The sequence below is a fragment of the Anolis sagrei genome, chromosome 2 (assembly GCF_037176765.1).
Source record: "Anolis sagrei isolate rAnoSag1 chromosome 2, rAnoSag1.mat, whole genome shotgun sequence".
In the NCBI taxonomy this organism is placed as follows: domain Eukaryota; kingdom Metazoa; phylum Chordata; class Lepidosauria; order Squamata; family Dactyloidae; genus Anolis; species Anolis sagrei.
This window is the reverse complement of record NC_090022.1, coordinates 47869419-47895489: the sequence shown is the minus strand read 5'-3', so window position 1 is coordinate 47895489 and position 26071 is coordinate 47869419. Positions and strand designations below refer to the sequence as shown.

The window sequence follows — 26071 nt, the reverse complement described above, 5'->3', positions numbered from 1 at the left end:
AGTTTGGGGAATTATGGCTGTAGTTCTTGGTGTTGTTTTCATTAATAGGATGAAATTTTAAAAATAATACTTAAATATTGGGGGACAATTGGTTGAAAAAAGTGCTTTTTGAATATCAGAACTTCTCATGAGAAAAATCATAGATTGCTGATAATCTTCAGAGTTTGTGAAGCATTCTGTGCAAAATTTATGAATAGGTAAGTTTTTTTATTTAAAAATGTATACAGGAAGCAGCATTTTCTGCACAGAAATATATCTGTGCATATAAATATTGTTTTCTGTTGTTTGTGACTAATTCCATGTCAAATTTGCATTTTTGTGTGTGCCAAAAACAGTATTTTCTGCACTGGCAATGTAATATTATTATTATCAAAAATATTATTTTCTGTGTAGGAAACACTGTACAAGAAAACAAAGTGAACTTTTTGGGAGGAAAGTCCAAACTGCTAGCTTTACCTCAAAATGGCAATTTCTAAAGACTTGCTTGTAGTGCAAAGAAAAATGGTCATTGACTCATTACGTGTTGCTTTTTATTCCCAATTAGACATTTGTAATAATAATAAAAGCTATTATTATTATTATTAGTAGTAGTAGTAGTAGTAGTAGTAGTAGTATTCTGAGGTGTATTATGGTTCCTGAAGCATTAAAAATGGATTCTCATTCATTTTTAATTATTCATTATATTATCCCTGTCATGTTCTCACTTCCTCCTGAGTGATGGATTAACACAGATAATTTCCAGAATTAATCCCTGAAATGGATGACATTTTGTTTATTGCATTTTTCTAATTATTTTCTTTAATTTGGCACACAATATTTACTAGTGTGCCTGATATTTATTTGCTAACCCAAATATTACCAATCTTAAAGGATGTAATGCTAATTACCATTAGGAAAGGTGTATCATTTGAAGTGTTTCTGGGAGAGAAGTGCCTGATCTCTTCTGTTATTTTCTTCTGTTCACTTAAAAGTACCCTACTGGTAATTTTTTTGGACTATAGACCAGTGGCACTCACTTCCATCATCATGAAGTGCAGTGAAGAACCGGTCTGCAGACATATCATTTCTTGCCTTCCACATACATTAGACAAAAATTGGATATAGAGCTAACAGATCGACAGGGGACGTCATAGCCATCACACTCCACACTGCTCTGACCCACCTAGAACAATGGGGGAACAATGTGAGGATGGTGTCTAAACTTATGGATCTTAGATTGTCATATTCAATCTGTTCCTGGATTATGGACTTCTTGTTTGGACATTCCCGGAGGATTAGATTAGACAATCATACCTTGTCAGCTCTCACTCTCAACACTGGGATGCCAAGGGCTGTGTGTTGAGTCCTCTGCTTTACACTTTGTACAAATATGATTGCACCCCTGTCCACCTAGCAATACCATTACCAAATTCATAGATGATGCAGCCGTGGTGGGGCTTATCTCTGAAGGGGAAGAGTCTGCCTATTGGGATGAGGTGGGTCGTCTGCTCTCCTGATGCAGGGACAATAATCTGGTTCTTGACATCAATAAGACCAAGGAGCTTATAGTAAACTACAGAAAGAATACACCAGAAATCCAGGCTTGGTCATAAATGGAGACTAAGTGGACCAGGTGGCAAGTTTCAAGTTTCTGGGTGTCACTTTTAAGGAGGATCTGACCTGGGGCATTTATATGGCAGCGTTGGTTAAGAGGGCCCAACAGAGATTGTACTACCTGAGACTTCTAAGGAAAAAAAACTAGATGAAAAACTATGGGTGAATTTCTACTGCCGTGCTATAGAGAGTGGCCTAACCTACTGCATCCAGGCATGGTTTGGTAACACAGTGGCAGATAAGAAGGCACTCCAAAGGGTCACCACTACTGCACAGAGAATCATTGGTTATCCTCTCTTTAGAAGAATTTTATAGGTCCCACAGCCTTAAGAAAACTCATAACATTCTTAAGGCTCCATCTCACCCAGCATATTATTTATTTTGAATTATTATCATATGGCAGATGATCCAGGGTGACAAGGACAAACAGAATAAGAGACAGCTTTTATCCAAGAGTTGTAACTATATTGAACTCCATGGTTTCACACTGATGTGGCATTTGGGGTCTTACAGTGGTAGTTTAAATGTGGGGGATGGGTGTATTGTTTTGTGATGTGTGCTAGGGAAGCATTTAATTTTATTGTGCAATAGTACAATAACAATAAAACTGTTCTATTTAAAATCACAAAGACTTTTTCCACTGCCTCAAATGATAATGATTGCCTGCATAGCATAGCTGCATTCTTAGATACCTAATTCTCATAGGGTTTCTGACCCAAGCTATATGGCTGATTCTTTTTCTTAGGGAAATACTATACAAGTTCATTTCATCTTGGAAGTTGAGGCATTTTAGTACCTAAGAGAAAAATTGTTGCCACACACAAGTAGACCTAGAAAGCAGCTTTGTCACTTCAAGAGTTTCAAGGAATGTCCCTGAATTTCAGTCACATTTTTCTTAACCGCAGCAATGTGACTGAAGCTAGAACAAAAAAATCCCAACAAACTTATCACATTTTTCCATTAGGGTAAATTAAATGTATTGGGAGAAAAGAGATCTGATACAATCATCCACACACAGTTTACCATAGTTACCAAGGGCATCATGAAAGGTGCCAAAGAAAGATGTTAACAAAGAAATAGTATTAGAAAGCTTTCAACTGCTCCTCATCACACAATGCATTCATTACTGCAAAACAAATAAAAAGGCATGCCATGTAAAATGTAGAATTTATGCCATTTGGTTCAACTTTAACTAACATTACTCAATGCTATGGAATAATGGGATTTGTAGTTTAGTGAGACACCAACACTCTTTGACAGCAAAGGCTAAAGACTTTGTAAAACTACAACACTCATGATTTCATAGCAGTAAGCCATGACAGTTTAGGTTGTGCCAAATTGCATCAATTCTGCATTGTAGTAATACCTACCATATATGAATGTCATAGAACAAGCGGAAATATTACTGAAGTCAAAATGCAGTAGTCCTTTGACACCATTCAGATGGAGACATAACTTGGTCTGTTGTTTCTGACAGTTGTATATCATTCACAGCATGAAACTTTGAAATAACTCTGGCATCTAAAGGGAGGATGTTGCTACTTTTCAGCAGTGATGTGCATGAAGAGGATTTGTGGGTTTAAAATGCACTGCATGTATGGTACAAAGGAAGCAAAAAACAATGCACTGATAAAGATGCTCAATCTAATCACTTTTAAATGGTTGGCTGAATTTTAAGAAGCCTTTTCTTTTAAAATGCCATGAAAAACAGGCACGAGTGTGTGAGAATGCTTACAAATATTCTGAAGGGATATATTTATCTGGATATTTAGCCTGGAAGACTGGCGAATGGCATAGCATTAAGAAGAAATGTCCTCACAAGATCTATCGCAGCATCCAAATGTCATGTCTTGGTTGACAATAGATTAGCAGACATAAAGTATGTCCCTTCACTGGAGGACATTTCTTTCAACAGCGTAGTCTTTTAATTGAGGAAGAAAAATACCTCACAAGAACACTAATGTTCTGCCTTCCCACAGATAAATAAAACACCTATTTTCCTTCCAAATTTAGATCTGTTTCTTAATCTGTAAAATTCATAACATTTTCCTTCAGTTGGAAAATAACAGTTGTGGTATTTTTAGGGGACAGAAATTGTGTTAGATACTATTTCTTGTCAGCTACATTTTAAAAAATTCCAGTTGAAGCTTGAAGCTGATTTTCTTTTCTTTTCTTTCTTTCTTTTGTCTCCTGGTAATTTGATATTATTCCTAACCTTTCATTCTACACCCACAAGTACTCCTATTGACGTAAAGCATTTTTATTCCTTGAAATACTTTGGAATTCCCACAAGGATAAAAAAAACCCAAACCACCTCAGACATATGCCAGTTTTAACTCATTCGCATGCAATTTAAATCATTGTTGCTATTAATATTTTTATACTGGAAGATATCATGGGAGGGAATATTTCTAAAAATACAACACTGAATGCCATTAAAGAAATGATTGATCAAAAAGCTATGTTTCATGGGTATGTGGCCATCCTATCCTAAGTACAATATGAGTGTATGCTGATCATATTAGGGCTGGGTAGATATTCCCCTTCCCTTTGCAGGTTCTTTTTTTTTCACCTACCTCACCAAGGAGCCCCCGGTGGCGCAGTGGGTTAAACCCCTGTGCCAGCAGGACTGAAGACCAATAGGTCGCAGGTTCAAATCTGGGGAGATGCAGATGAGCTCCCTCTATCAGCTCCAGCACCTCATGCAGGGACATGAGAGAAGCCTCCCACAAGGATGATAAAAACATCAAAAATCATCTGGTTGTCCCCTGGGCAACGTCCTTGCAGATGGCCAATTCTCTCATACCAGAAGCGACTTGCAGTTTCTCAAGTCACTCCTGACACGACCAAAAAAAAAAACCTACCTCATATTATACCTGAGAGAATTTGAATTATCACATCATGGTGTCTATAAATAGGTTGTCATTACCATATATTAAGAGATTTGGCATACATATTGTCCCCCCACTCCACACACAAGTGAAGGGTGGTATACATATTGTCCCCCCACTCCACACACATGAAGGGTGGGGCACTGAACAACCTCTTTAGATTCTGGGCTTGGACGGCTTCAAAAGAGATTGCCATTGGAGCTAGCTTGGAGAGTGCTCTTTCTTATCAAATTATGAGGCTTGGGAGGAAGTGACCCTAGGATGGCCTTCCAGTAAATGAGCAGCTGGGATGACCAACCCACAGATTTGGATTGCTCTTGAGATCAGGTGTTTCACTCAAGGATGGCCATTGATCCTTTTCCCTTGCCTAAGACCCACATCAGATTGTTTCCTCCCACCTTATCAGCTATCCCATAAATTAACCAATGAAATCGGTACGTCAACAAACTGGACCTTCTTTATTTTTCATTTGGCTTAAAAGCACCAACCAAGGCTTCCAAATCTCCTTCAAGGGTAGCCAGAAAGAGAATGTGCTGTAGAAGTCTAAGCCTAGATCTTACTTAGGTAACCAGTTCCTCATATATTTATAGAACTTTCTTGTTACCGAGGTTATTCATTTTTTTTTGTGACTAATGATAATGATTCAACAATGTCAACAGGGACTAATCTTGCTGTCACTGCTGGATTTTTAACATTTGTCTTTATTCAGTTGTGGAGGAAACCTTGACAGTGAGATTATTTTCCCCCTGAAGTATTTTCTCAAATCAAGTTCTGCTTGAGTGTTCAGCATGAAAATTGTAGAACATCTGCATACATTATTAGGAAATGAATAAAATCTTTTATCATTTTCTTTGTGCTCCTGGATGAGCTTAAAATCAGTAGTCATTTTGTTTTACATGAAATCACCCAGCCAGTTGAAAGCATGAATTTTAAACTCATGCCCTGTGTTTTGGTCTCTGTCCTGTGTGACTAATGTGTATTTTATAGAAATGCTTGACATGTACCTTTTATGGAACTGCATTTTAATATGTGTGAAATGTTTATAGTATTTTTGAATTTTTACTGTGCTGTGGCCCACCTCGAGCCACGGGGAGAGGCAGGTAATAAATAAATAAATAAATAAATAATCAGGTTCCAGATAAATTTTCTGACTTCTATGTTATAATCATTTCACACAAAATTTCAGTTGGTTTTTACATTCATCAATAGCCAATGCTAGGCCTTGACTTTACAGCATTTCACTCAGGTAAATATATGGTGATAATATATATAAACTGTTATTTGAAGCAAAGACAAAAAGGGAAAAAAGAACTTCAATCACAGTAACATTCCAAGCAAATCAATGTGGATTTTTAATAGAAATTAGATTTTGTATAAACATTGTGGGTTTTTTTTTTGTTAAATATTTTTTATTGGAGAAATAAAATAGTAATTTTAACAATGTTTAAAAATGGGGAAAAGGGATAGGTATATTACTAACTATTTCAGAAAGTAAAAAAATGGTGGGGTTAAAAAGAGTGAGTAGGTGGAGAGAAGAAAAAGCAAAAAAAAAAATTAAAGACTTCCCGACGTTTCCACAGTTTCTTTCATTGTCCTTTTCCCAGGTCATTATATTTTTGCTATTCCTTCTTCACGCTACCCTTTGTGTTTGTGTGTCTGCTCTCTATCCTTTTGGCTGTGGGACTTGAGTAGGTAGGGAAAAAGACCACCCTTTGGGGTCTGCCTTGAGGATGTCCTTGCTTTAAGTCATGGGACCTAATGGGATTATTTAGGAGAATCTTCCAGCAATAAGTAGCAATTGGTTTGCCTGGGATTAAAGAATTATGTTGGGTTTCATCCCTGGACTGCACAAGTCTTTGTGTCATCAAGTTTCTAGTCTTCAAGGAGTAACTAGACTAGAGAGAGGGCTAAGCTCAGGGATTCCTTTCCCCACATTCCTATGCATGTTTCCTAAAGGAATTTGTCTTTACTGCTAGCCACTGTCTCCTCCCCTTTTGATGAGGTAGTAATGAAATCATGTGAGGGGATTTCCTTTTAAGTTTAAAATTGCCCCAGAAAGTCTATGCAGTCTCCACCATGTTACTTCTGTTTTTCTTTCTCCCTGTGAGGACACATTTTGCCTCTCTGTAGGCAAAATGTAGCTGCATGGACTTTTTACCTTTTACCTTATTTAGAAGACGGGACTAAGCAAGAGAGTTAGCGCAAATACTTTTCTATTAAGATTGTATTTCTTTTTTATTTTAGTAAAACTTTTGAACCTAAAGTGTGACTCTGCAATTCTCGGCCATCTCAATGATTATTATTCCTGCTCACCCCGCGTAAGTTTCTGCTGGTTATGGAGTTTACTCCTGGTACTCTGGTATATTTTGGTAGAACTTCCCTAACTGAGGGTTATTTTTGAGACCAACTGATTTCCCAACAAATTCTCCCAAAGGAGTGAGAGGACAATAAGGGCTACCCAACTTCAGTGGACTCTCACTGAGGAGTCTTCACCACACCCCACCGCACCCCATACTCCACCACACACATTGCAGTTTGTACTTTAAATAAACAGCTTAAATGTAAACAAAACTGGCCCAATTTAACTTAAATTCTGAACTGGCTCTAGCAAATGCCATTTCACTTGTTCTTTATGTGACCATGTTGTAAAACTATGCAAAATGTCCTGTTAACTACTCAATTCTTTTTAAATTTTGCAATGTCCCTATCTAATTACAAGCCTGTTTGGAAGCCAGAGTCCTGCCTATTCCAATCTCTGTACTCAACCTACTGTTTTAAATACTTAAGCAAGAGTAGGAGTTAAAGCAGAAATAGCTACTTCATATTCAACAGCCAAGGTAAAATATAAGGTTCTAAATAATAGAACACCTTTTGCTCTACAATTTGCTACTTTTGTTGTAAACATATTTTTATAACACTGTTTATAATATTATACAAGCTCTTACAATGTGTTATTAGTGAAACATTGCTCAATATGAATTAACGAAAATATATCTGGTGACATGGAGGCAATCAGAATCAAAACAGGCAGGTTTTGGAACATGCTGTGAAATTATACACATAACTTTATACCAAACAATACATATTTTGAATGACTAGGGTAAAATGCCCTTTGAATTACTTATAGTTGTGGTTTCTTCTATTTATTTATTTATTTATTTATTTATTTTAAATCAAGATGTAATCAAAAGGAGGTCAAGGCAAAATGCAAATTTTTAATCATTTTCCTTTGGTGTTGAAAACACTGTAAATGGAATGGCAATTATTTCCTATTAAGATGTTGTCATTTGAGTTAGTTGGTTGATGATTATGTAATGTCACAGGAGAAACCAAGAGTCTGATATTTGAACTCTGCTGTTTCTAAAGAAAAGAGGAAAAGGAGGTTGAGTGTCAACATGATGCATTCAATGCCTTGGAAAAATATTAGCTTTTAACATTTAGCTAGAGGCTTTTAAATATGCATCACAAAGCACTTGGCAAATAGATTCAAATCTCAACATTCCATTGCATTCAAGTGTTATATTTTGTATTTAAAGGACTGGAAATATAGTTAGGTAGAGATACAAAGAAATAATATTCTGGATTTTATAGGGCCAAGGAAACAAGCCATCTTAGACCTGGAAAACAATGAAACAGAACGTACACATAGGCAGAAACTGGGCAGGAGATTGTGTTACTTTCCTCTCTTGCCCCTACCCTTTGCTTTGCTGCAATGAAACACAGCTAATAAAACAGCCTGATGAGGAAGTATGCATACTTTCACAGATGCAAAATTGAACACATTTAGCCAAACAACATCAGAAGATGATTATTTATTTATTTACATCGCTTATATCCCACCCATATCAGCCCGCAGGCGTTAACAGTTATTAATGAGGAAGAACACAAACTAGGAGTGTAAGTACTTGTTTTTGCCTGAGCCTACTGGGAAAGCTGGATTTTGGCCACTTCCTGACCTCCTCATTGACTTTATTGCACCAGCCCAGCTTCTGAAAACATTGAGCAACACATAATTAATTGGGACTGTATTTGCTAAATTGGTACTGTTGGAAGTTATAGTAGCAGCTAAGGAGCAAAAATGGAGTAAGATCTTGGAGGCTCAGGAGTAGCTACATGTATTATTTATTTCAGGAATGGCAACATAGAAATTCAAAATAAATGTACATATGTGAACCTTCTTATGTCCTGTCAGAAAGACTAAAAGCCTAATCCCATACAATTTTACTTGATGATTTTGGTAACACAACATGGTGATGATGACAGAAACACCAGGAGATTTAAAAAGTGATTGGGGTAAAGACGGAAACATGCTTCAGCTTTTTTCTTGACTCTTGGATTTCTGTCAGTTGAGGAGTCTTGGAATATCAATAATCTATCCCTGCAAATAAGTCTACAGTTCTGAACCAGAAACATATGACTTAATGAAATATTGTCCTTCTGGTTTCCATCTAAAATCTAGATTCTAAATAAAGCGAGGAAAAGTAGGGCTTGCTCCATAGAGAAATGGGGGTTTAATGATTTCTCTTCTCTATAGTGTTATTACCCAAATAGCAACAGGAGGTGAGGCTTATGTTTCATCCCTTTTTTAACTCCATGGTACCAAAAGAATTCATTCAAATCTGATGTGAGAATATTTAGGATAAGCTGTGTGTCTTTTTCTCCATCCCAGTTTAGGTTCATTAGATTTCCTTTTCATGTTTTTCTAATGCATGTTCATTGGGGGATTAATTTTCTTTTTAATGCATTTATTTACTTTGTGTTCATTCCTTTGTATAGGCAAGATCAAGCAGTAAAGGAGGGCAGAATAATCACATAGGGAAAAAATCTTGACTTTCTGCATGAAACATCAAAGCATCAGAGCTTGCAGGCTTCAAAGAATTCCACAGTGACTGCAGACCTATCTCCGGAGGTGCCAACTTTAAAAAAGTAATTTCTGCTTAAATGAATACATCACCATTGTGATGTGGTTCATATAAATTAAATAGGAATATTATCCCTCCATTGTGAAGACACTGATTTTAATAACTAAAAATTCAACAAAGGACACTGGTTGTTAATTATGTCTTTGTATTCATCTCTTTTTTTCTGTTAAAGATACAGAAGTTTACCGATGGCATGAATATACTTTTCATGCCATTCATGGCTTGTGCTATGTTCCCAACTGAAAATGAACATTCAGCTAAGTTATTAAATGAAGAACATGATTATGGCCTTAGGCCATAATTTTCTTCATAATTTTAAATTAGATACCTTACAACTATAGCAAACCCTAGCAGAACAAATAAATCAGGGAGATGGTTGACACACATGTTGAGAAAGAAAAGGGGTGGGAGGAAAAGTAGTGTTAAAAGTTACAAGAAGAAAAGGAAATATTAACTGATAATGTAAGCATTCAGAAAACCTTTCATAGATAATATTTTTCTTTATATAATAAAGACATTTCGGTGGCCAAGATAGAGGAATATGAAGATAAGCAAAATTTGCCAGATTACTAATTGACAGAAAGTAATATTAAACACCACTATAACAATATAAGAGTATTTGGATGTGATTAAAATGCTTTGAAGATTTGCTTCTAGGTACGATTAAAGTAGACACTAAATTCCATTCTGCAGAATAGGAGGATCCTAAAGACACTGAAAGAGATGTCATTTTACGATGTGACAGTGACAAACACAACTACTGGTCTATTTCATTGCTGAATAATGATTACAGGCAGTCTCTGTAACAATCCCTGTTGGTTACAAGCATCCAACTTACAAACAACCCATGTTTAAGAATTGGGGGAGAAATCAGAAATGAGAGAATCCTATCCCTAGAAGGGAAATTCACTCCTGAAAGAGTTATCATGGGGAAAATGTGTCTCCACTTAAACTTTCCAGCAATACTTGTTTTCACAAAAAGCCAAATTTTTCAAAATCCAAATATCACACGGACAGAAAGGGAGGTGAACAATGTCATATAACCTTTGAATAGCTAAGGGAAGGATTAACACTCCTGTGATGTTTTGCTATCTGTGCCCTTGTTCACCTCACTTTCTGTCCCTGGGATAAAACCCTACTATATACATGACTGGAATTACACTTTGAAATTCACCTGTTTCAACTTACTTCAACTGAAGAACAAACCTACAGAACCTATTTTGTTCGTAACTTGGGGAATGCCTGTATAAGACATTGATTTTGACGGAAAGACTGAAATCATTTTATAGGACATTATTCACAGAGATTAGTATTTTGTTTGGTTTTTGCAACCCCCCCCCCCCCCAAAAAAAAGAAACCTAGTTGAGATACAATATAAAATATTCTAGATATTTTGGAATAGTTAGAACAACATAATGAGGAGGAAACAGTATTGATTTTTTTGGATGTACAAAATTTTTGATAACTTCAATTGGAATTCTAAAGAACTTTATTAGAAGAGATTCACTTTGGTGATAATTTTATCAAACAGATAACATCAATTTATAATACATAGGAGGTTAAAATATTGATTAATTGTGAGTCCACAAAACCATGTGATATAGAATAAAATGAGAGATGGTTGTCTGTTGTCTCTTTTATTAATTTTGGCTCAAGATTTTAAATAGAGCTACAAGACAAAAGTTTAGGATTTACAGATTGTAAAAGAATTTTGCATTTGCTAGTGACTTACTGGTTATCTTGGAAAATCCATTGGGAAGTACAGATCTACTGTTTCAGAAATTAAAAGAACTTGAGGAATTGGATGGATTTAAGATCAATAAGACTGAGATGTTGACAAAAATATGAACAAAATGGATATCCTGTTTTATTATTAAGAAAAAAAGGTTAAATATCTTGGCACTACTATGACAAATATGAATAGAATGTTATTTCAAAATAATTCTGTTAAGATATTGAATCAAATTAAGGTCCTCTTCACATGGGGCCTTTGGGCCCCATTTTGACAGCTTTAAGCAGGGCAAAGGAGGGTTTTGGGCAAGTCCACAGCTGGCCCCACCAACTGTTCATCACATAGTTGGGGGAAAGTGCCTTCTCCCAACTACAGGGAGGAAAATGTGTTTCAGGTATGATTTTGTGGGTCTCAAATCAAGAAGCTTTTAATAGGAAGAAAAACTGTCATAGAAAGAAGAGGAACTTTTTGGCATTGGAGAAAGAGTAATATATAAAATTAAATTAGATTTGGGTTAGATAAAAATGTATAGTTTTGAGCAGAAGAAATCTGAATTTCAAATATAAGTTAGAAATGTGAACAGGGTTTGGAGACCTTTTATCAAATGTGGTGGACATGAGAAAAAGCAAAAATATTTTGAGTACAAATGCATGACTTAGTACAGAAGATTTTGAAGATTAATATTCAATGTAAATCTCAATCATTTTATTGGCTTTGAAAGACTGAACAAATGGAAAGAAAATATGAACGCTTATTATGATATATGACCATGACAGCAAGATGATTATATTTACAAAAATGGACACATTAATACCAATAAAAGAGGACTATTTGCTAAAACTTAATGATTTGATAATGAACAAATTATCTACTTTCAATACAGAAAAATATTGCCAACATTTTTTAAAAAAATGTTTGAGAACCCCCGAGTGTATTTTGCAGTCAAAAGAGAATTATATGCCAACTATAGGTTCTGATAATTATTAAGTTTGAATTACTGGAAGAAGTGTATAGGTGTTTTGTTTAGATGACTTCTAAAAAGGACTTTTCCCTTCTGGGGAAGAAGGGCAGGGTATAAATATAGAAAATAAATAAATAAATGATGAAGTTTGATTCTATTTATTAAGACCTATATATACGGTAAAGAAAACAAGAAACCACTATTATTTTTCTTTATTTTGGCTATAACCAAGCTTTTCTTTCTCTTTGTTTTCTTTATTCTTTATTAGTTTTAATGTATTTAGAAGCACACACAAATGTATATACATGCTCACATAGAAGTTGCCCTTATGACAGGGTTTGGGACCAAAATTATAAATATGACCCATGGATAAGTCAAGGGTAATTCTATAGAAGACAGAAAATATCACTTCATGCTACCCTCCCCATCTGCTGCCGTTTTCCAAGCAAGGAATTGGATTTGACTTGAAGGCATAACTACAACACCCAACAAAAACATATTTTTCTCATTATTTTGTGCAACTCCAAGTCATTTCTTGCTTATGGTGATTCTAAAGAGACCCTGTCACAGGGTTTCCATGGCAAGATTTTTCAGAGGTGATTTGTTTTTGCTTTCATCTAAAGCTGAGAGACTTGTCCAAGGGTCAAACAGTTTCTATAGATGAAAAGAGTCGAGGCCTGGTCACCAGTGTAATAGTCCAATGGTACACCACACTGGGTCTCAATTACATCCATATATAAAATAATTATGTTATTAGGTTACAAAAAATTACAGCTATATTATTAGAGGTGCCAGAGAATAGGGCAAACCTTCCCCAGATATTATTACTCTTGACCACTTCCACATACACACTCATCTCCAAGTACTGAGACTTGTGTATATATACTTTTTGTTTCTTGTCCTTGGTTCTCTGAGTGGGTAAACTAGAGCCAAGTAAATCCACTGAATCACTGGAACTTGGATGTATCGACTCATCAGTTTCCCATCAATTTAATGGGTCTAGCTGAGCTGCAATCTAGACTTTTGTATTGTCTTGACATTCTTTCTATTTATATACCAGCTTCTTCATGATGATATTGTTGAGTTCAATAAACATAAGACAAATTGATCCATTGGGTTGCTGCAGAGGACCACAGAACAAGTGTGTGGAAACTCAAACTAAGACTAATACTGCTCAGTTATTTCCCCCATGTACTATAATGTTTTTTCATAGGTATCTGTAATGAATGTGGGTGATCTTCCTGCAATAAGATCTATTTAATATAATAATAAAACTTTATTTATAGACTGCCCTCTCTCCCTGGGGGGACTCAGGGTGGTTTACACACAAGAAAGGCAAATATTCAATGCCCATTCTATTTAAACTGAGATTCTTCCCCAAACACATAAAATACTGTCCTCTGTTGTTTCAAAACTTTGGTTAATCATTTGTTGCCTTTTAACTGACAAAAAGATAAATGTATCTAAGAATTAATTAATTACAAATGAAGAGCATCGAGTAACTTTATAGAAGAACTAGATTATGAACTAGATGTAATTTCAAATTTAAAACTGGATCAATGTCCTTTAAAAAATGTGAATCTTACTTCACTTCAGCAATACATGGAGAGAGAGTTGTCAGATGTATAATCTGGGTTTGGAAAAGGCAGAGGAATGAGAGACCAAATTGCCAATATCCACTGGATAATGGAGAAAGGCAGAGAGTTTCAGAAAAATATCTATTTCTGTTTTATTGACTATTCTAAAGCCTTTGACTGTGTGGATCATAATAAATTGTGGCAAGTTCTTGATGGTATCAGCATACCAAATCACCTTGTCTCGCTCCTGAGGAATCTGTATAAGGATCAAGTAGCAACAGTAAGGACTGAATATGGAGCAACAGACTGGTGCAAGATTGGGAAAGACATACAGTAGGATTGTATACTCTCACCAACCTATTCAACTTTTATGCAGAACATATCATGTGATGTGCGGGGCTTGATGAATGCAAGGCTGGGGTAAAAATTGCTGGAAGAAACATTAACAACCTTGGATATGCAGATGATACCACTTTGATGGCTGAAAGTGATACATAGGCATGGTTAGGTCCAGTTGAAATCTTTGTTATTTGGAATAAAGTCGGAAAATTTTCCTTTTTGAAGCAATTTTGAAGTTTTTAAGAAAACCGGAAGTCCTTTTGCCCTTCTGAAGCTTTTTCACCATTTTTCTTACAACTCATGAAGTGAGTCGGAAATGATTCAACTTTTCCCCACTTCTGTTCCCTGGCCTCGGCTAAAGCCAGAGAAGCCAGTTTTAAAGCCAGAGAAGTGACTTATAAACCAGAGAACCATGAATTTGCTCTGCTTCTGTCTCAAGCCAGAGAAGCCAGTTTTAAACCGGAGAAGGAAGGAATTTCCTTCGCTTGCTTTTCCCTGCTCCTGGAGTAAAACAACTACTTTCAAAGCAAAGACCATGCAATGAAACAGGAAATAACACTTTAAAACTATTAACAAAAGGATTCGGAAGTCTCAGAACTTTTAAAAAGTTTTGAAATTCTTTTCTCTGAAAATTGGAATTGATTTTTGAACCATTTTTTTGGGGATCAAACAAGCCTAATATATACATATACAAACACACAAATTTAGCATAAGCAAAGTGGGTAAAAACTGTACCAGGTTAAAACAACAATAATATAGTGGTCCTATCCAGATTTGAAATTGTCCTCCACCTGCTGAATCTGGGTGGAGAGTCTATATGGCAAACTTGATAACTGAAAAAAAGAGGCAATATCTGCTGGACTTACAGCCATCCCCTTTGCATTTTGTCTTAATTAGATTGTAAGCCTAAGGGCTGGGAATTGTTTAATTTTTCTTTTGCTAGTATAGCACTGTCATGAATCTAACCTTTTGCCAGGAAGGCCGAAGCCTGGAAAGTCAGTAGCTGACATGTTGAGAGATGGGCAGGAGAGCTAAGAGGCAAGAGGGAGGAGCCAGCCGACTCCTGATTGGCTAGAGCAGTCAGGGCAGGAGTTAGGTTTTAGAGGGAAAAAGGCTGTGTCTTTTTGACAAGCTGGAGAGTAGAGCTTTAAACATCGTAGAGTGAAGAAGTATATTTAGGAAGAGGGAGCAGAGAGGAATTTAGACAGGGAGAACTTTTGAAGTGAGCCTTGAGGGTTAGAGCATAGGAAAGGCAAAGGTTCCTTGTTCACTGTACAGAGTAGGGTCAGTGAAGGAAAGCCTATTTTGCTCTGTGAGGCAGTCAGTGGGCTGTTCTCAAGGACACACTGTGTCAGTGTAGTGGCCAGTGTGAGGCAAGGAACTCACTGGGGAACAAAAGTTAAAGTCTTTAAGGAAAGACTGCTTGTCTAACCAGCTAAACCTCTGAAACGCATTACGCTTTTGTACCACTCTTTTTAAGAGTTGATTTGTTCACCAAATTTTAAATAAACCTGTTTCTAGTTTCATCTTTAAACTGGTGTCTACCTCGGTCTGTCACAATCCTTAGATCTCAGCAAGTCTAAAGAAAACTACTTTCAGTCCAGTCAGCAAAAAAAGCAGTTATCAAAGAAGAACTAAGGGCTTGAATATACTTTACCTATTTCACATTCACACTTATGTTTTCCTCAGACATTAATTGAGGTGGTGGCGGCGAATCTATCAATTACATCGGCAATTAACATCGTTAATGTAGTTGGTCACTGAATAATATTACTGAGGTGGGATAAGAGAGTCTTTCCCCCTTTGTTATAGTCATTTATCATCGTTAAAGTAGTGTCCAGCTGAACGTTAACATCTTTACACTGCTGGTAGGGTTGGGATTTGTGTTTCCCCCCTTGCCTGAGATTACGTTAATCTTCATTACATCGGTGGGCAGTGGTGTGATTAGTTTGTCCCCTTTGCCCAGTGTGTCGCTTATCTTTATTACAGCACCATGTACAGTGATGATGCTATATAAACGTATGCTATTTTCCCCCATTTTTGATTATGAGTAAAGGTGTTTGTATGTTTTGTTTTGTTTTGTGAAGTAAAGATGGATCTTAGGGAGGACACAAGGCTCCATCAATGAGTTCTCTTTATTTCAGGTCAGCATTAGAGAGAACAAGAAATAGTTCAATTGAAGCCTGTGGACAGTAGCAGCTATGACCAAATAGTTGCTATAGCAACTGAAATATCAAGCATTTCTCCAAGGTGTGCTGTACTGTTCTGATGGGACACACAATTGCCTTGTTGGTTAAGAAGTGGCAAAAATGTGGGGAACTTCTTTCTATAAACATTTTTAAGTAAAGCAAGGTAACAATATTTCATATGTTTTTAAATATGCTTGCAAATGAAATTGTATTTATTGTCATTACTCAAAAGTAAATATTTTGTGTACTTGCAAAGTTGTATGCTGGCAAATGAACCTGGCACTTCCTGATTACCCTATCAATTTGAACAGAAAAATCATTTTTTTTTAAAATGTCAGAAGTGGAAAAGACAGTCAGATGAGCAAAATAAATAAATAAATAAAGAAGAAGAAGAAGAAGAAGAAGAAGAAGAAGAAGAAGAAGAAGCGAGATCAAGGGCTTTAAATTTCCTGCTGGTGAATACCTGGAATAATATAATGCAACGAGGGTTCCATAACTGGGTCATGAAAACAGCGATTTTCTCAGGTGCTATATTAATTGTAGCACCTCCACTTTAACATTAAAACATGGCCTCAAACTGTCCCTGTATGTTAAAAATAGTTCCAATTAATCCTGTGTCATCCCATTTTTCAGAGGTTTTAAAATGTCCCAGTGTCTTTCTCCTTCCTCTTTTACCTCGTTTTATGCTGATTGCTGCAAAATGAGTTTAAAATGCAATAATGATAATTATAATTATAATAATACTTTATTTTTACCACACTACCATCTCCCTGAAGAGACTCAGGGCAGCTCACAAAAGCACTCTAGTGTGCCACACATAAAATAGAAATAGTAAAGGTAAAGGTCAAGGTTTTCCCATGACATTAACTCCAGTCGTGTACAACTCTGGGATTTGGTGCTCATCTCCATTTCTAAGCAAAATAGAAATACATAAAGATAAAAACAGTACAACATAAACTTAACCAAATAAGAGCAACATCATTGAATAATAACATTCGATGGGCAGTGGGGACATCCAGCTGCCTACCCTGGATGGCGAGGCACTACGCCCGTCATCATTGGTAAAGAGTCTGGGAGTCCTTTTGGACCCTCTGCTGATGATGGAGGCCCAGGTCTCCGCCGTTAGCAGAACCGCCTTCTTTCATCTGCGGCAGGCTAGACGGCTGGCCCCCTACCTGTCCAGGGACGACCTAGCTACAGTGATCCAGGCCACGGTCATCTCAAGACTGGACTACTGTAATGCCCTCTACATTGGCCTTCCTCTGTCGGTGATCCGGAAGCTCAAGCTGGTACAAAATGCAGCTGCTCGGCTTCTTGCGGGAACTCCGATGAGATGCCACATAACCCCAATCTTACTACAGCTGCCTTGGTTACCAATTGAGCACCGGATCACTTTCAAAGTGATGGTACTCACCTTTAAGTCCTTGCATGGTCTGGGGCCGATGTATCTGAGGGACCGCCTCACCTCCTACCAACTCCAGAGATCCCTCCGTTCTGAGGACCAAGATCTATTGGAAGTCCCCAGTGTCAAGACCTTGCATCTAACAGCAACCAGACGCAGAGCCTTCACAGCAGTGGCACCATCACTCTGGAATACTCTGCCACCTGAAGTCCGTGCCTTGCGGGACTTACCAGCTTTCCGCAGGGCATGTAAGACACACCTGTTTCTACAGGCTTTTAATGTTTGATAGTGTTGTTTTTAAATTGTTTTAAATTGCTTTTAAATTTTAGATTTTAGCTATTCTTGTAAGCCGCTCCGAGCCCCAAGGGAGTGGCGGCATATAAGTTTAAATAATAAATAAATAATAAATAAAATAAATAAATAAATTTAAAATGCAGTAATACTTGTGGACAAACTGGGTATCTTCAAATTAACAACTGATGTAGTTTGCACTCGATTAAGCAGAGGACTAGAGGGAGTGAAATTTTGCACTTGCCAATAGGTTCAAGGCAAAAACAAAGTGCGGCAGCCTTGCCTGCTTTGTACTATCTTCCTCATTTTTGGTTTATTACCAACACTCTGATTTTTCTTGTTTTACATCTGTGGAAAAGTTGGAAAGTATGCAAAACGTAGGGATGGAGAAGAATTTCTTTGGGGTTTCACGGTATTTTTTAGAATTTCTGGAAGACAATCTGGGTTAAAACTCACTTTGTGATTATAAATATGTTTTTGAGATTTATAATGCCATCTAGAAAATAAAATGGCCAAAAGCCTTTGAGGAATACATAGGGTGCCTCCAGACAGCACCAAAATCTGCATTTTACAACTCAGTAAAAAAAAAAAAACCTCGGGACCTGACAGCAGGTCTACACACAGACCTGTCAGTTACAGGATATGGTCCCCCATCATCCTCACAGCCTTTCTCTGTATTGGGTCAATATGGAGGGCAGATGGGGGACGTCCAAAAGAAGTTTTTTTAAAAAAAACCCTCTGTTATGTGCTGGACAATATACTCACACATGCAAATATCTTAAAATAAACACAAACAGTTTCACATGTGCACATGTGTAACGGAGGGATTTTTTTTTTAAAAAAAACTTCAGCCAGATCTCTTTCTTCCTTCAATTCTTAATTTAACCTCTTTTTAAGATTATAAATTGTGAAATAAAGAGTTTCAGAGACTTCTAATTGCTCTCCATTTGTACTTCCTTTGAATATCCTATGTGTCCATTTGACAGCCCGGTCAGCTGATTAGCTGTTACCAGCTTTTAAAAAGTCCATGTGCACTAGAGCAGTCTACACAAGGGGGAGGAAAGGAAAGCATGTGTTTTGCATGACTGTAGAAATATACAGTCATGTGAAGGTGAGCCTTTTCAGCCTGAATTGGGTTATAAGTGCACCTTTTAACACATGCTTTATAGCTCTTAATCCGATCCTGCCTGCATTTTGGCTAAACCTCATTTAACCCCCCCCCCCTCATAAACCTGGTTACTTCTGAGTTTTACAGTATTGTGTAGAAGAACTCTCTTAACCGGCAACCATGAAGATTGGTAGATGCCAGATAAATGTAGTTTATGGTTACTTTAGAGTAACTACTAAAATAGTCCTAATGCTATACCCCACATACTATACCATACCACAAATTCCGTATTACCTTGATATTAATATTGAAATACAGTATTTAAAAGCAAATTAAGACAAGGTCAATATAACACAGTTTTACTATATTATAAAACAGCTTTGTAAATGCAATATGCAATTTTAGTTGATGGCAGTTTTTTACAAAATGAACTTCAGTAGCATATATTTTTTAACTTGAACTAACTTAGAAGTAAAACACATGTTAAAATCTTAAAATTGTTGAAGTATTTAGGGTAGACATCGAATAAGAACAAACAAGAGCTAACTTTTTATTTAAAGTATTCTTTCTTACATTTTTTGCTGGTTACTTGAGAGTTCTGGGTGCTTGAGTTTTAGTTAACTGTATTTCATTTTTAATTTTATACATTTTTTAATTTTTTCATTTTATTTGATACAATATGTGTATATTTTCAAAGAAAATGAGTGAAGGCAGCATGACCTATTTTTATGAAGGACAAAAGTAACCTAAAGTCTACTATATTTCATTTTAAAAATGAATGCAAATACATTTTCATTGTTATATTATGTGTATATTTTCAAAACATGAGCGAAAGTAACATTACCTGCCTTTGTCAAGGATAAAAATAATCTAAAGTCTAGAATATTAATAGAGCAATTACTAATACCGCAAAAAATAAACAATACAGCAAATAAACAACGTATGCTTATGTGTGTAAACAATAAAGCCTAATAAAAGATTGGCACCACTTTTATGAACTGATTAATCTTTCTGCAGTACAAAAATGACACTTATAAGATGATTCTCAATATATCATTTCTTGACCAGAAAATACTGGTTTTGTGGTCAGAGAGAGATGTTCTCATTCAAAGTGAAAAAGTATTTGCAAGTAAAAGGGGCAGATTTCAGGAAATAATTGTATTCACTGAGTGTCAGTCACACAAACAATTTGCTACAGGACCTGGCTGACTCCCATGCCTACTGATCTTCTCACTTCACTATTCTAATATTTTGATTCAATTTGGCTTATCGATTTTGCTGTGCTTTGTTTGACCTTACAGAGGCCGCTTGTGCTCTTTTCAAGTGCCACATTGTATTGATTCTGCATAAACCTATAGCTTCTATAATTGGCCTCACACTTCTTGGAGGGAGCTTTGCTTCTGATCAAGGGATTCACAGAGCTGTTGGGAATTTTAAGTAGATTTATTGTCAAGGCCAATTATATCGCTAGCATTATCACTACTGTTTCATTTGTGCTTCACCCACTTTCCAAATGCAAGAGGTTAACAAGGTATGTTGCCTGCCACAGTCTTCAGTTGGGTAGCAAATCATGCACGAGGGATGTCAGCTCTTTTGAACTGCATACTGTTATGTAGCAAAGCTTTGCTCACTACTTCCTGCTCACAAACGAGCTGGAAATGAATTCACAGAACATCCATTGACCTCTCTAAGGCAAGAGTGTGCCTCTGGACACCAAAATATTTCACCAGTACCAACAATTAATTTTTTGCATAATTTTGAAGCAGCTCTTTGCCCTAAACCCACAAAAAAATCTTCTGAATTAATTGAAACATTCCAAAACATCATAATCATCACCACTGTTGTGTTATTTATACTCTACTTTTTCTCTTCACAAAAGAGATTCAAAAGCAAGATACCATATTACAGATGGGTAGACCCAATTAAGGAAGCCATGGTTGCCCTAAGTTAGTAAGAGTTTAGCAGGGCAGCTGATGAGAAGAAATTGTGGAAGCCTCTCAGCCATAGGGTCATCATATATTGGTTTGGCAGTTCCTTTATGCTCATTACTACAATACTGTATTATTTCATGGTTTTATGATTTGGGGCATTGTTACAGTTGTACTGTTCAACTGCTTTGAGTACCATGCTTCTGGGCTGTAAAGCAAGATAAAACCAATTTTAAATAAGTAATGTGTAGAAAGAGTCACTCTCCTACATTTTTCATCATTCTGAAGATTTTCAAATCTTTGAACTATGAGGAATGTTGATAATAAAAAAATGTGGCAGGACACCAATGTTGGCACAACTCCAGAATGCTTTTCTTCTTCTGTTGCACACACAATTCTCTCACTACAGCATGTATTCTTTTCCATCATCCCTGCATGCCAAAGAAAATGCAACTGGTACATATCAGAGACAGTAAATAAATGCATGCAGGACCACAGACATTTCTGGCTACAAAATTTAATTTTTCCAGATGCAGATAGGGGTATTTGCACAGGTAAATCTGAATTGATTCAATAAAATATAAAAATTTAACATTTTGTTTCAGAAATTATGGTATTATAAAATTACAAGTGCTATTAGCTGGCATTTGGTGATTGAAATACAAATTGGTGCCATCAGCACTCTTTTTTTGGGGGGGGGGGGAGGGAGCATGGGAAGATGGTATTGTGATTGGTTGTCTTCTCCAGAGCTTTGTAGAAGACAATACCCTGCTGTGCTCTCACTGATATAATTATACTCTTTAGTTGATTGGAATTTTTTTCTTGTATGGGAAACTCTGAAGCACCCACAAAAGCTCTTCTTTTTTTAAAAAAAATCCTTCACTGTCCCCAGCTGCCTTTTTTTGACACTGCAGACATTGGAATTTAGAACTGACCATTCAATGAGGAACTCAAGCCTAAAACCTACCTTATCCCAGCTATATGCACCACACTGAATATATCCTGGTTGGTGGAATCAGGTGGTTCACAGACAGCATTTAGCTATTTCCCTATAGCTGGCTGTGGAGCAATGGCATAATCTTCAAAGACATCTCAAAGAAGACCTCAAGGATCCTGTGGATGTCTGGTCCTGCACACCCATTTAACTGAAGTCTTGTCTGTTGCTCTATCCATTTTCCAATAGCTATGGTTTTGGGGAGAGGGGATTGGATGGGTATTGTAACTATGTCATATAGCTGCATGTCCTGCAGCAGAATCTCCCCCAATGTTTTCCTTTCTGTAGATTTTAATACTTACTGTAATTTCTATCTACCAATATGATCAGACTATACTTTCCAATCACATATAGCCTCCAAATCATCATACTAAAGAGACCACCAAAATTTAATTATTTAATCTTTAATAACACTTGTTCTTTTAGCATTTTCATTTGGCTGAATATTATTCCAAGAATATAATTACAGCCTTTATAATACATGTAATAGAAGTCTGCTCTTTTCCCCTGCATATAAATGTTAGAAGGACCTATGCAGCTAGATACTAATTATGCTATAATGCTAAGGAAACTGAAATCAAGTACAAAGTACACAGTGAGTGTTGTACAATTGAGAGTTAAACTAAGATTTAGGATATTCGAGTTTAAACTCCATTGAACCATGAGACTCACTGGGCAAATTGGGACAAGCACTCTCTAAACCTGACAGTGTTGTGATGATGCCAGATTCTGTATACAAAGAAAGTATGGAAGCAGGAAAACAATTTCTTTACCCTTAAGAAAGGGCAGCAATGTATTGTACCAGATCTGTCCAGATGACAAGACTATTATATATTTACTGCAGCAGTTGAAATGTATTTGATAATGACAGCAGCAGCCATATGAAACAGGTCCAGTGGACTAGAACAACTATTGTGGATGTAATGTATCCTGATGTCAGGAAGATTTTTTATACCAATCCATAAGAACTTTTCCTCAATAAAATGGCAGTGCAGAAATATTTGTGTCTAAGGAGATAGATAACAGTGCTGGCTGAAAGAAAGTAAAACCAAAAAGAGCCATAATGGATCTATTGAAGAAGTTTGTAACACATTTTTGTGTTTCACATGTTCTTGGGAATGTGCGGATTGCTACAAGTAGATTTGTGATTTACAAAACCATTGTCAATGTTTCCTTCACTATGTTTCCTTCATCATCTCTAATAGATAATGGTTAGACCTCAAGTGAGCATTCAGATTACAAGAACCAGAATTATTGTAGGTAGAAAAATGTGCAATATGTACGTACAAACTGTAGGTTACCTATCAAGTGAATAAAATAGCAAAATAAGCAATGTAACCAGCCCTTGCAAATTGCAATATATCTTTCCACAGTGGTTTAATAAACTCAGGTAGAATTACACACACAATGTAAAGTATAGGAAATTTTACTGTTGCAGACGTCAGAAAGGATGATCTTAAATTTCCTCCTACAATTAATCATTTTGTTAATAGTTAATCTGTTCTCCCTAAGAAAAAGTAAAGAAAGATTAGCAACTGACCTTTATATAAAGTAGGGAGATATGTTTTTTTAGCAGTAATTACAAAGCAGAATACAAGTTATTAATTATCTGAATACATTTACAGCACATGATTTTGTACTCTTATAAAGGTTATGCCCATATTTTTTCTACTGATGGTCACTCATCCAAGAAAACCTAGACTCCCACTTTGTGCTCACTAAAAGATTGTGTCAGGCTCATATATTGTCATAACTTTCTTACTCTGAACATTCCAACTATAATTTTCTTTTTCAAGAATGAGGGGTTGCAGGACAGGCTGTGTGGCACACTCAGCTCTAACACAAAGAAAGGAGAAATCCTTGGAAGAAACATCAGAGTGACTGCCAAAGCTACTGTCCCCCATAATCTTGAAACCTGAGGATGTCACTTCTGTACCTGATGGGAAGGCTATCCTCAACATGAGCAATAAATAGCAAACGTTTTGCTCCATGAGAGGATAGATAGATAGATAGATAGATAGATAGATAGATAGATAGATAGATAGATAGATAGGACGTAGATCAAAAGCATGGTATAGCTCTTGTACCATAAATATATATCATGTGCTTCTGAAGCAACACTGCTATTTGCCTTCTTTCTCCTTCATTTTACATTTTTCCTTGATTGCCTCAAATTCCATTATTTCTGTCGCATTAAAAAAAAACAAAGAGAGAGAAGTATAAAATGTGACAGAAATGCTCTTTGTCAAACGTCACATACATCTTTGTATAAGGAGATATAGCAAGGTACTTCGTTGTTACAGTGCTTGTCCTGGTTCCATTCAGCCTGAGCCAATCAGTTAACCCCTTTGCAGTTTTTACACATTTACTACAACTTATTCAGCAAACCTAGCCATCCTGTTGCATACTTTCTAATGATTTTTTTTATTTGCAGTAGTTGACGCAGACAGTTGGTTATTGGTGGGATAAATGATCGCTGCAGTTAAGGATTATTGCTGGTTCTTATATTCATTGGACTCTGATTGTACTTTCCTTGAAAAAGAGACATGACATGACAACAAAAATAACATTTCTATGATTAACATTAACTATCTATTATTTACTATGCCAAACCGCCTCTACTGCATGCCACTGAAACAAGGCAAAGTAGTTCCCACAGCAACAAACCAAAATCTTTTAAATACTTACCATTGGTTATACTCTAGTTACATTTGTAGAGTTGATCAAGGACATATATTTTGAGAAATTCAATTTTGATTTACTGATTAATTGTTCAAGATATGCCCCTCAGCCATCATTAACAATCCTTTGCTCCCTCTTGTTCTGAATTTGTGAAATACGGGTTTGCAGAAAAGTATTTGACAGATGTTATGTTTACATTCTGTAATCAAAGTTTAGCTGACTCTTGTGCTAAAATGATGAATGTGTTACATTCACTAAGCTGGAAAAATGCATTAATGAAACTGATGATCTGACTGATCATAAACAGTTTATAAAGAAAGAAAGATCTAGATGTTAACTTGTGGAATGGAACACCAACATGGTGTACTGCAATAGGCTTTATACATATTTTGTACAACAATTAGTTTGATGCTAGAAAGCTCTTTAAAGAGAAAGACATATATATATTTCAGCCATAATAATCCTGTACATTACTTATTTTTCACCTACCTTTTCAGCTGCTTGCGAAGTGCAAAAAAAAATTGGAATGAAGGCAAGCCATACTATACAGGTAGTGTACATAGTGAATCCAATGGGTTTGGCTTCATTAAAATTCTCTGGGACACCCCGAGTCTTGATGGCATACACAGTACATGTAACCATTAGGAAAATGCTATACCCCAAAGAACATATTATTTGTAGATCCGTAATGTCACATTTGAGAACTCCTCTGGCTTTATTTGGTTCCACTGGTTTATGTTCATCATAATCTATGAGACTGTTTGGAGGATCAACTGCAAACCAAATAAAAACCCCAAGAAGCTGTACTGATATCAAACTTGAAGTGATTGCTAGCTGTGAAGTTGGACTAATAAGCCGGGGTGCTGTCACTGATTTTTTGCCCTGTTCAAATATGCGGTAGATTCGGTTTGTTTTAGTCAACAAAGCAGCATAACTTATGCACATCCCCAATCCCAGGAAAATACGCCGGAATGAGCACACTGCCACATCCGGTTTGGCAATCATTAAAAAGGTGATGATGTAACATAGAAATATTCCTGTCAATAGAACATAGCTGAGTTCCCTTCCGGAAGCCCGCACAATGGGGGTATCATTATATCTAATGAACGTAGCCATGACAAAAATGGTGGCGATAATTCCAAGCATGGCCAAGAAGACTGGTATGACAGCCCACGGGGAATGCCACTCCAGCTTCACAATAGGGATCGGGCTGCATCCTGTGCGGTTCTCGTTGGGCCGTTGGTCGTAGGAACAGAGTCTACAGCTCACTTCATCGGCCTGATACTGGTATCCATCACACAGCTCACATTGCCAGCAGCAGCTCATCCCTTTAATAATCCTCTTTCGCTCTCCTGGTTTACAGGGAACACTGCAGACTGAAGTAGGGATTTTCTTCACTCCTTTGCCCCACTGCATATCGTCCATCTATGGATAAAAAAATGTAAAGTAAATAGGACTGGCC

General features: G+C 36.6%; 1 protein-coding gene across 3 annotated transcripts in view; it reads right to left on the bottom strand.

Annotated features, from left to right (window-relative positions):
• Positions 1-26071, bottom strand: part of GRM7 (glutamate metabotropic receptor 7) — a 588333-nt gene that overhangs the window by 100142 nt on the left and 462120 nt on the right. For 2 of the 3 annotated variants that reach the window (XM_060766298.2, XM_060766299.2), the window contains exon 8: positions 25099-26034. The exons of the other annotated variant lie outside the window; for it this stretch is intronic. In XM_060766298.2, the coding sequence (XP_060622281.2) occupies positions 25099-26034 (936 nt within the window). The remainder of the gene's footprint in view (positions 1-25098; positions 26035-26071) is intronic. 3 annotated transcript variants of the gene reach the window in all.